The sequence below is a fragment of the Sander vitreus genome, unplaced genomic scaffold (assembly GCF_031162955.1).
Source record: "Sander vitreus isolate 19-12246 unplaced genomic scaffold, sanVit1 ctg473_0, whole genome shotgun sequence".
Classification (NCBI taxonomy): Eukaryota; Metazoa; Chordata; class Actinopteri; order Perciformes; family Percidae; genus Sander; species Sander vitreus.
The window spans coordinates 2,501-15,000 of NW_027595580.1; the positions used below are offsets into that span (position 1 = coordinate 2,501).

General features: G+C 46.5%; 1 protein-coding gene across 2 annotated transcripts in view; it reads right to left on the reverse strand.

Moving 5' to 3' along the window:
- Positions 1 to 6,918: 6,918 nt before the first annotated feature.
- The window catches only part of zbtb1 (zinc finger and BTB domain containing 1), a 12,976-nt gene continuing 7,394 nt past the window's right edge, over positions 6,919 to 12,500 (reverse strand). For both annotated transcript variants that reach the window (XM_078245347.1, XM_078245348.1), the window contains exon 3: positions 6,919 to 8,153. In XM_078245347.1, the coding sequence (XP_078101473.1) occupies positions 7,513 to 8,153 (641 nt within the window). In that variant the 3' untranslated portion in view covers positions 6,919 to 7,512. The remainder of the gene's footprint in view (positions 8,154 to 12,500) is intronic.

A 12,500-nucleotide genomic window follows, 5' to 3' on the forward strand; every position in this document is an offset into this window, starting at 1 on the left:
GGTTTTTTCAAGATTTTTGTCACCTTTTTGGATGCTTTCTAACGCTTTTCGAGCACCTTGCTGCCCGACTCACAGGTTATATTGTCTCTACAAGAACTTTACAGAACAGACGTATTTATTAAAAGGAGAATCCCGGTGGCTTTCAACCCGTATCTCTGTTGTGTGTAAATGTGGAGAGCTGTCAGTAGAGAAGAACTAAACCAGTCGGTGCTGCCTACACCGTGTTATCCTCCTGCTAGCGTTAGCACCCAACAGGCTGAAACAGGGCAGGTTTTAAACCTGTTTTAGCCTCTAAACATGCTGGAGATGTCGTTCCAAGTGTCTCCCCATGTGCAGTGATTCCTTCTGAGGGAACACAGGGAATCTGACTGCTGGAGATGTGACAGAAAGGCATAAACGTTGTTAATCCAGCTCTGTTTAGTTCTGGTGTTGAGACGGCAGCAGGACGTGCTTAGGGACCGTCTACAGACTACAACGCCGAAAAGAGATGCAGAAATATTTTCAAAAATAGGCATATGCTTATACAACTAGCAGGAGACAAGTTATAACTGAGTAGTCTGTAGAAGGTCCCTAAGCACGCCCTGCTGCCGTCTCAACACCAGAACTAAACAGAGCTGGATTAACAACGTTTATGTCTTTCTGTCACATCGCCAGCAGTCAGATTCCCTGTGTTCCCTCAGAAGGAATCACAGCACGTGGGGAGCTCTGGTAATGACATCTCCAGCATGTTTACAGGCTAAAAACAGGTTTAAAACCTGCCCTGTTCCAGCCTGTTGGGTGCTAACGTTAGCAGGAGGATAACACGGTGTAGGCAGGCTCCTCATGCTCCCTCCCAAGCCCAAGTTAGTGCCTCGATGGCTGGGTGTTGACCTCCAGGGCCCTCAGCCTCACCTCCAGGCCCCAGTAAGTGGCTCTTAGCCTGGATTAACATGCTCCAGGCCCCTCATGCTCCCTCCCAAGCCCACGTTAGTGCCCTGATGGCTGGGTGTTGACCTCCAGGGCCCTCGGCCTCACCTCCCGGTCACGGTTTTCGTTTTTCTCGCTACTGACAGCACTACGAATTTACAAACAGAGCTACGTTTTGAAATCCACCAGACTTCTCCTTTAAGCTAGTATCTACCCACAGATATATATGTCAGTATATATATATATATATATATGGTCTCTACCTTCCACTCCAAGCTCTCCTGTAATTAACCTCCATGCTTCTCTTTCCTGAAGTTGTCCTGATAAAAAGATCTGTGGTGTTTGATTATGTTTCTGTGTTGTACAGGACACGTAAACGATTAGGGTTGGGCATCGAAAACTGAGTCCTACTTGGAATTAGGGCTGGGCGATGGGGACAAAATCAGATATCACGATACTCTTGACCAAATACCTCAATACATCGATATTGCGGCGATATTCTAGGGTTGACAATTGGTGCTTTGACAAAATGTCTTCACTTAGATGTTAGATGAATAATCATCATAATGTGGATATAAAGACTAAGTGATTAAAGGTAAATAATAGAACAGTTACAGCAGTCTGGTGAGGTCAGACAATGACATCACTTCACTGTAACGCAGCCTTTACAACCAGGAGAAGACACGTATGTCATATTACCATGTTACCATATCTAGTCTCATCTCACCATATCCATATGATATCCATATATTGCCCAATCGCTTCCCAAATTAACATGCTTAAGTTTGGGTTTCCGTAGCGACCAGGCTCTTGTTGCGTTGCAGCCTTGCAGCTCAGTAAGCAGCGCTCTAGTCTGGCTTCATTTACGCTGAAAAAGCCGTAAAACTGCCCGTTTCATCTCCACCCTCAAAGAACCAGAATCAATAAGAACTGGACTCAGAAGGAAGAACCAGAATCAATAAGAACTGGACTCAGAAGGAAGAACCAGAATCAATAAGAACTGGACTCAGAAGGAAGAACCAGAATCGTTAAAATCCAAACGATGCCCAACCCTATCAACCAGTGTTTCTCAAATGGGGGTACGTGTCCCCCTAGGGGTACTTCGGAATACTGCAGGGGTATGTGTCCCCCTAGGGGTACTCTGGAGGACTGCAGGGGTACGTGTCTCCCTAGGGGTACTTCGGAGTACTGCAGGGGGACGTGTCCCCCTAGGGGTACTCTGGAGGACTGCAGGGGTACGTGTCCCCCTAGGGGTACTTCGGAGTACTGCAGGGGGACGTGTCCCCCTAGGGGTACTTCGGAGTACTGCAGGGGGTACGTGTCCCCCTAGGGGTACTCTGGAGGACTCCAGGGGGTACGTGTCCCCCTAGGGGTACTCTGGAGGACTGCAGGGGGTACGTGTCCCCCTAGGGGTACTCTGGAGGACTGCAGGGGGTCCGTGACATTTTTGCAAAAATGCTGGTTTAAAAATATGTCATGCATGAGTCCTAAAGTAATTATACTATAATAATGAATGAATTAAGAGATGGATTCTGAACATTTAAATGTTTTTGTTTAAAAAAGGTTGTTTAGTGACTCTATCGCCGACAGCGCCGGATTCTTCTTCTTCATATCGACTCTTTTCTACCAAAAATGTTTTACGCTGGTCAGGGGGGACGATGGTGAAGGAGGTTTGAGAAACACTGCTATAACTGATACCGACTGACTGGTTGCTCTCTCCGCTCCTCGTCCCGCCCGGCTGTCACGTGGAAACAGCCTTGGTGGAGCGGAGAGACGGTCCACGCTGCAGAGGGAGGATCATCAGTCCTTCCAGAAACATGTGGGGAGTTTTTTTGTGATTGTTTTGGGCTAAAATCCTTGATTATGCGTCACGTTTTCTTAAAAAATGTGATGGAATAGGCGGGAACTTGTAAAAACTGTGGTGCCATCGTGGCTTCATCGAGGGGTTTGCAGCTTTTCGATCACGTTCACGTCACGTTATTACATCACTTCATAACGCTCCCATGGCAACAGGGGGAAACGGATGCTCCAGTGTGAAGTAAACGGAACATTTTTCAACTTTCTGCTAAGATATTATGGGACTTTTTTTGCAACAAAAATGCGTGTATTATGAAATATTATATAATATTTTGCGCGGAAATCGGCAATTTATGCGGCGAAAGTGTGGCGCATAAATATGCAGACTTTGGATGATTATGTATTGAATTATGTCATCACATGACCACGTTTTTCTGGAGGGACTGGCTTATCAAACATGGACTTGAATGGCTGCAGTAGCTCTGCGGGGGTCGCTGCACCCCCGGTGGAGAATAGGGGTTAGGAAACCTGCGTGAAGCTGGGCCCCCCCCGTCACCCAAACATTAACACTGCTACGTTTGTACCGTAAAAGAGATGGTTTGTGCTGTTAAGGGTTTTAAGTAATTCAACTTTACATTTTCTGGTCACCCAGCCCCCCATTAATGTCCAAATCTCCCCAAAATGGTCTCAATCCTTTGTGCTGATTTGTTCCGTTAAAAGAAAGTAGGGCTGTCAAATGATTAATCATTATGTTTTATCACGATTAAAATTCCATTTTGCATTTTCAGAACAGCCACGTATAAGACGGGTCAGGTGAGACTAATGTCCCCCTCGATGGCCATGTATAAGACGGGTCAGGTGAGACTACTGTCCCCCTCGATGGCCAAGTATAAGACGGGTCAGGTGAGACTAATGTCCCCCTCGATGGCCAAGTATGAGCCAGGGTCAGGTGAAACTACTGTCCCCCTCGATGACATATAAGCGGGTCAGGTGAGACTACTGTCCCCCTCGATGGCCAAGTATAAGACGGGTCAGGTGAGACTACTGTCCCCCTCTATGGCCAAGTATAAGACGGGTCAGGTGAGACTACTGTCCCCCTCTACGGCCATGTATAAGACGGGTCAGGTGAGACTAATGTCCCCCTCGATGGCCATGTATAAGACGGGTCAGGTGAGACTACTGTCCCCCTCTATGGCCATGTATAAGATGGGTCAGGTGAGACTAATGTCCCCCTCGATGGCCATGTATAAGACGGGTCAGGTGAGACTACTGTCCCCCTCGACGGGCCATGTATAAGACGGGTCAGGTGAGACTACTGTCCCCCTCGACGGCCATGTATAAGACGGGTCAGGTGAGACTAATGTCCCCCTCGACGGCCATGTATAAGACGGGTCAGAACATGCCAACCATAGTACGTCTTTAAGACCCGAGTCCTCTACGATGCTGACAGGTCTGCAGTTAGTTGCCACCCATTTCGCAAGAGCTGTAGTCATTTTTTGGGATTTGGTTTCATCCACAGGTCGGCTAGTAGCACTCTCCAAAATACTGCTTAGCCTGAGTGGGTAGCAAGCTAGCGGGTAGCATCAACCTGAGTCACGTTAATTAGCTCGTAGCTGGTAGCTCAAGCTTGACGTGCTTCGGTGATATTTTAATTCAGCTTTACACAACGTGCATATGGTTTAGACTTGTCTACGAGCCGTCTGGGAGTTTTAGAAAATAAAAAGCTCCATTCAGAGTTATTGCTGCTGTGTTTCTCCATCATGCTGCAGCCTGCAGCAGCAGGATGTGTTAGGAGGAAGTGGCAGCTTGATGAGAAGTAACGGTGCTGCAAAGGGTCAAAATAGTAGCTGTTAGGCCCCACGCCAAGCCCAGTGAGGTGGAAATACATTAATAAATGGCAGCACCAAATCGCATTGCAATTAACGCATTAATGCTGACAGCCCTAAAGAAACATTTGTGCTACTTCCGTTTTTACATTACCAGGTTTTATTGGTTACACGGCTACTATTTACACTGCAAAGGCTTATTCTGACACCAATGGCTTTGCGTGATGCCAACATGTAACATGTAAGAGGGTGAGGTGGTAAGTAGAGGTGTTGAAATGAGATAATAATAATAATAATGAGACATTGAATCAAATAATCACGGTAATGGAATCAGGAGATCAGTGAAGATTCACACCTCTAGTGGTAAAGTGGCTGTTAGAACACAGCTGGGCCTCTACTCGCGGACACTAGGCTACTCAAAATTGGACAAATCTGACCCGAGGACAACAGGAGGGATAATCATTTTTGGATGACATTTGGGGGCCAGCTTCACACAGGTGGTTAGGACTCTCCCGGGTCTGTGACGTTATTATTTCCTGTGACCGTCGCAGCAGAAGCAACGTTGTGTTCGCCAAAATCAAGCTGTGAAGAAAGTGTTGGGCAGATGAAGTCTCTGATGTTTCTGGAGGTGTACTTGAGATCAGATTATGGGATGTGGCCCGTTGAGTTTGACCCCCCCTGCAGCAGCGTGAACGCTCGTTTAGGTTAACCACTTTAGAAAGTGCAGATTAAAAAGTCGTCTTTTTGGTAGAGCTGCAACGATCAGTCGACAGAAAAATAACCGCCAGCTGTTTCATTCAATCGTTAAGTCACTTTTCATGCAAAAATGTCAGAAACGTCCGTCTTCATCCTCTCAGATATGAAGGTTTAGTTTAGTTCTGATTTCTGTTTGATATCAGATTTTTTTTTTAAAACTGCCGGCCCACAGCGGAGGCCGTATAGGTGACAGTTAGGAGCCGACTTATTGGGACTTTGTCTTATTCAGCGTATCCCCCAGAGTTAGATAAGTCCAGACATACCTTCTCATCTCACAGCGTGTACAAATAACAAGGTCACATGAGACACAGCCGTCTTCTAACCGTATACATACTGGGAACTTCACTGAAAGCCACGTACGGCACACCGTCAGACTGGCTGACAAAATCTCCCAGGACTCCTCCCATGTGTTGCATGGGCAGGACCAACTCTTGCCCTCCGGGAGGCGCTATAGGGTCCCAGACAGGAAGAAGAAATAGAAACACTCATTTGTTCCTCTGTCAATATGTCTGCTGTATCAACACAGGAGGGCAAACAAGTGATAGTTCCCCCCCACTTTCACTTTCATCTATATATATGTATGGCTATTTAAGACTACTCTTGCAGGGCAGGGCCCCCCTCATATTCATTAAGTATCTATTTATGTTTTATTGATGCCTCTATGTTTTTAGCTCTTTGATTTTAGGTTGTTGTGTTGTATTTGTTGAAGCTTGTATTGCAAGACAAATTTCCGTGTACACGGACAATAAAGTGCTATCTATCTATCTTCTCAGAAAGTGATTTGCTCGCAGCACCTGAGCAGCCCCATGGTGAGGAGCAGAGAGGTCGCTCCGAGTTGGAGTAATATCCCTCCGCCCAAGTAGCAGAAGTAGCAGTGCTTCGCCTTCTGAGAATATAGTTCCCAGTATGTATACGGTTAGAAGATGGCTGTGTGTCATGTGACCTTGTTATTTGTTCACGCTGTGACTCTACAAATCACAACATGTAAACAGGAACATGTTGGTGTTATTTAGTCACTTATTGGGAGCAGTAGGCTAGATGGAGCCAGTTACCTCCAGGATCTGTGCTAAGCTAGGCTAGATGGAGCCGGTTACCTCCAGGATCTGTGCTAAGCTAGGCTAGATGGAGCCAGTTACCTCCAGGATCTGTGCTAAGCTAGGCTAGATGGAGCCAGTTACCTCCAGGATCTGTGCTAAGCTAGGCTAGATGGAGCCAGTTACCTCCAGGATCTGTGCTAAGCTAGGCTAGATGGAGCCGGTTACCTCCAGGATCTGTGCTAAGCTAGGCTAGATGGAGCCGGTTACCTCCAGGATCTGTGCTAAGCTAGGCTAGCGGTGGGGGTGTCAGACAGAGTTAGGACGTGCTGTGAGATGAGAAGAGTATGTCTGGACTTATCTAACTCTAAGGGATACGGAGAATAAGACAAAGTCCCAATAAGTCGGCGTGTTCCTGAGGTTGAGAAAAGGCGACAAAAACTGCTGAAATCTTTCTAAGGGCAACAAATCAGTTAAAAACTGAATATATTTATGTTTTGGACTGACAGAAGAAAACAGATTTTTTTGGCTATTTTCTGACATTTTACATCCAAAACGAACAACTAAGGCCTCCTGCACACTGGCTGCGTGGCGTGAGCTGCGTGGCGTGAGCGTGTCAGCTGCGTGGCGTGAGCGTGTCAGTTGCGTGGCGTGAGCGTGTCAGTTGCGTGGCGTGAGCGTGTCAGTTGCGTGGCGTGAGCGTGTCAGTTGCGTGGCGTGAGCGTGTCAGTTGCGTGGCGTGAGCGTGTCAGTTGCGTGGCATGTCCGTTTTTATTTCGGCTCCCATGGTAACAGGTTAGAACGTGCACGCTGCCTGTGTGACAAACGTCTCAGAAAACACGTGCGTGCTAGAAATAGGACCGACGCCTATTTTTCATGCCACACGCCAGCGTGTTGGACGATCATTTCATGATCATTTCATGATCATTTCATCAGCAGCGTCGCGTCAGACACCTTTCTGGTGTGCAAAGACAGAAAACGCCACGCAGCTGACACGCAACGCTCACGCCACGCAGCCAGTGTGCAGGAGACCTAACGGAGGAAACAGACGGCAGATTCATCGACGACGGTGAAAGTAATAACTGTTAGTTGCAGCTCTACTTTTTGGTGTTCAAGTGCATAACATTTGTTCTCACATTTATGGCTTTATTTAAAGTAACAAAGGCGTGTGAATGCGGCAGCGGTCGGGTCTCCTATAGTCTCTTGGTGTGCTTGGCGTTGTAGTGGCTCCGCATGTCTTTCCGCAGACGGAACTTCTCGCCGCAGACGCCACAGATGTACAGGTGCACGTCCATATGTTTCTCCAGCTGCTCGCCGCCAGGGAAGATCTGGAAACACACCTGGCAGATGGTTTCCCCGGCCGCCAGGTGGGAGATCATGTGGCGCACGTGGTCGTGTTTGAGGAAGGTTCCCTGGTCGCAGACGGGGCACACGTAGCGTGCCATGCCACGGTGCATGTCGGTGTGTAGCCTCAGCTGCCGCTCGCGCAAGAACTGCTTCCCGCACGTCTGGCAGCTGAACTGCTTCTCCTTGGTGTGCACCGTGTAGTGCTCGCGCAGGTGGCAGCGCTGGTAGAAGCCTTTGCCGCAGATGCTGCAAAAGTGTTTGCGTCGGTGGTCCGGCTCCCCGCCCGTGGCCGCAGTGCCGTCGTCCAGCAGCGGAGGGCGGAAGAGTTCCTCGTGGCAGGATAAGGTGTGCTCCAGCGCCAGGCTCTCGCTCTGGAAGAGAGCGCCGCAGTGAGGGCACGCCAGGTCCGCCTCCTCCGCGCCATCAGCGCCCGATGGATCCTCTGGCAGAGAGGCCTCGTCCTCGCCGGGAGAGTCCGACTCGCCTCCTGTTGTTTGGAACAAACATTTATCAGATTTAGACATTAATCACCAGTTAACAGGCGAGACGGGGGACAGGCGAGACGGGGGACAGGGGGACAGGTAAGATGGGGAACAGATGAGACGGGGGACAGGTGAGATGGGGGACAGGTGAGACGGGGGACAGGTGAGACGGGGGACAGGTGAGACGGGGAAACAGGTTAGACAGAGATGGGGAACAGGTGAGACGGGGGACAGGTGAGACGGGGGACAGGTGAGACGGGGGACAGGTTAGACAGAGATGGGGAACAGGTGAGACGGAGAACAGGTGAGACGGGGAACAGGTTAGACGGGAAACAGGTTAGACAGAGATGGGGAACAGGTGAGACGGGGAACAGGTGAGACGGGAAACAGGTTAGACGGGGAACAGGTGAGACGGGGAACAGGTGAGACGGGGAACAGGTTAGACAGAGATGGGGAACAGGTGAGACGGGGACAGGTGAGACGGGGAACAGGTTAGACGGGAAACAGGTTAGACGGGGGGACAGGTGAGACTGGGGACAGGGTGAGACTGGGGGACAGGTGAGACAGGGAACAAACATTTGTATCGGATTTAGACAATCACCAGTTAACTCTGGACAAACTGGAGACAAAAACTTCGTGTTTGAACGATTATTTTGCTCGTTACGTTTTGATTGATTGATCTGATAATTCTTTGTCTCGTGTTCCGAATGAAAATAATGTTGAAACGGGAAAAGTCTGATCGACTAACTTCAAGGCAGCGTCGTCGTCAGAACAGTTTGACACATCATTTTCCACCCTCTATTGCATGAATTATTTTTTAAACACTGTAAAAATGTCTTGATGTGTTTTTATGACTCCAGGTTACTTAAATAATGCAAATATTAAAAAAAATGAATTTGTTGCCATATGGCAACAACGCAAATTCGTGGAAAGTGCCAAAAAATCTCTTTAAAAACATGCTTTAATTGGAAAAAAATACCAAACAATTTCAACTTGTATTTATTAAAATGTAAAGCCCAATGTGTTTACAGGGACATTAGTTTAGTTGTAATTGTAGTTTAATATGATTATTAATAATAAGACCGTTATAAACACCTGAAAGAAGACATGGATACAACTTACTTGATATAAAAACAGTTTATTTACAGTTTGATGTTATAAAATCCATATTCATCTCATTTGGTCATCAGTAAAATAATGTTATGGTCAATGTCAACAAATCCACATTACACAATGCATTCTACCTAGGGTTGGGTACCGTGACCCGGAGCTAATACGGCACCGGTGCCTTAACGCCGGTATCTACCGGAGCGAACAGCAACGCGGATTTCGGTGCCACTGATATGCCGACGCTTCTCTCTGATGCTCTGAAACAGACGCTAGTTAACACTACACTCGACAGCAGCTACCGTTAGCCTACCGTAGTAGGAACTGGTAAAGTCCTCTGGGAGGCCCGAGTTGGACTTGGTTAAGTTGTTCTTATGCTGCATTGTACATTTTATTCTTGTCTTTTATCGGTTTAGATTTTTTTTTATCGTTTTTAACTGCTCCTTAATGTTTTATGTACTATGAATTGCTCTGTTGCTGAAATGTGCTCTACAAATGAAGCTGCCTTGCTTTACCGTTAGCTAGCAGCTGGATTAAACACGGTTAAATGCTGACAGCTAACGTTAAACGGTCTGAGACATCAACGTAAAGCTTGTCGGAAAAAACAACACAGACGGGTCAATGGTGCGTTCAGTTGAAACTAGTAGCCTCGTAGTGCATTCAAAGTTATTGTAAAATACCCTTTTCCCATCTGGTGGTTGTCTTTCGTTCAACAGCAATTGTGAAATAAAAGTTAACCTTATAAGTTATTGTTATATATTATTAATAAATCATTTAATTGTGACCATATGGCCTTAGCAATAAACAAGTCGTTCTCTAATGTCGCCGACTGTTTAGTACCTTTCTTTATTTTTATTTTTACTTTCTTAAAAGGATAATTCCAGCGTAAACCAAACCTAGGGGTTAATAACAGATGTTTACCGACTCGATCGCTCTCTGGGTACAGACCGTTTATTAAAAGACAGACGATAAAGACAGTAGCTCCCAAGACGGCGGCCGCCTGTATACGAGAACGCAACTGTCTTTATAAACTCTCTTTTCAATGAACTGTCTGTACACTTACAATGTTCTCAGTGCTTCTGTTAACATGTACGGATCCTCATTATGCTACCGTTGGAGTTTGGTGATATTTTGAACCTTTTTAGTGGTATAAATAGTGATTTGTTTTTACTTTCCCTGTGTCCTAAATACTAGCGTTGTAAGCTAATCAGCGGTCCGCGCTAGCGTCTTTCAAGCTCCAAACACGTTGGATTAGCATGAAAACATGTCCCAGAGAGCGACAGAGTGGGTAAACATCAGTTAATAACCCCTAGGTTCATTTTGCGCCGGAACTGTCCTTTATAAAGTATTGGTTCAGGCACCGGCTCCGTTTTAACAGTATCGTATTAGCACCGGTATCGGAAAAAACCCAATCGATACCCAACCCTAACTCTACCCCTGATGAAAGGCCACGAAGCAGGTGTGCTCCTGGGTAATGTAGAGGAAGACATCACATTTGGAGCTCACTGTCTTTACATCCTGGCATTTTGCACTTCCCTTTTTCAAATGCATGCAAGGGCCAGTGGTCTGTGCTGTCCCTTCTGACAGGATCTGGGGGCACAAAGCTGGTGCACCCTCGCTTTTTCTTCGAGCAATTCATTTACATTAGTGTGTAATTAAAGGGATACTTCACAGATTTAGCATTAAGCTTTGTATCAGTAGAAACACGGTAGTATTTTTGAATGACCGTGCTTCCCTGCCTCATGTCCCGCTGAGACCAGAGATCTCTGTATTGAGGGTCTGGGAAAAAAGCCTCTGATGATGCAAAAATCGTTGTTTTCTGTCATTGGAGGCATTTTTGCCCAGAGACTGTGGACTACAGCCAGTAGTAGGAGCTACTTCTGCATGTTTTCAACCAGCCCATAGGGGGTTGGACTGTCGTCTTTACACAAAGACTGCCGAGCCAAAACGAGCGTCAGCCATCTTGAATCATCGCTTACTGGCTTCTCAGCAGAAGTTTTAGATAGATTCATTCATCCCGAAGGAAATTTTAGAACAACAATTATGTGCATTCAAACTACAACATACGGGATACATTGGTACAGATCGGAGAATATGCAGGACACTTTATTACTGACAGAATACGTGACGCACTACGCAAGTTTTACCTGCTACGGAGACCAGCACCTCAGCCTGCGGTGTTGCTTGATGCCGTTGCTCATGCGCCCTAGCTCATGCGCCCTTGCTCATGCGCCCTAGCTCATGCGCCCTAGCTCATGCGCCCTTGCTCATGCGCCCTTGCTCATACGCCCTTGCTCATACGCCCTTGCTCATACGCCCTTGCTCATACGCCCTAGCTCATGCTCCCTTGCTCATACGCCCTTGCTCATGCTCCCTAGCTCATGCTCCCTTGCTCATACTCCCTAGCTCATGCTCCCTAGCTCATGCTCCCTTGCTCATACTCCCTTGCTCATACTCCCTAGCTCATGCTCCCTAGCTCATGCTCCCTAGCTCATACGCCCTTGCTCATACGCCCTAGCTCATACTCCCTAGCTCATACGCCCTAGCTCATACTCCCTAGCTCATACTCCCTTGCTCATACGCAAAAACAAAAACACATTTCCTGGCTTTTCTCGGCCTAGAAGGCACCAATTTCTAAAAAAAATAAAAAAAATATCACATTTATACTACATAAGTGACCCAATTTAAAGATACATTCAGCTTTCCAGCGGTGAAATATCCCTTTAATAACTCAGATACAATATTAATGAACAATATAAATACATGTAATATGTAATTACATGTAATTCGTATAATGTTGCCATATGGCAACAAATTAATTTTTACAGAAAAACATCACATTTTAACTGGTTTAAATGATGAAAATTGAACGTTTACTTACCTTAAAATGCTTCTAAAATGTAAAAAGCCTGGCTGATACTGGAACGTGAGCTTCAGTGTGGCACATTGTGCAGAAAGGGGCAAACAGGATTTCCTGGTTATGTGATGTCATCAAATGATATGAAATTTCAAAATAAAACAAAAAACAATGGGTTTTATATTGTTGCCATATGGCAACATTACGCAATAGAGGGTTAACAAATAGTGATCCCCTCTGAGATTTGGATATTGCACTAGTCCATATTACGATTTCGATAACACTGCAATTAATTGTGCAGCCCTAGTCCGAGTCCAGAGAATAGAGTCCAGAGAATAGAGTCTAGAGAATAGAGTCCAGAGAATAGAGTCCAGAGAATAGAGTCCAG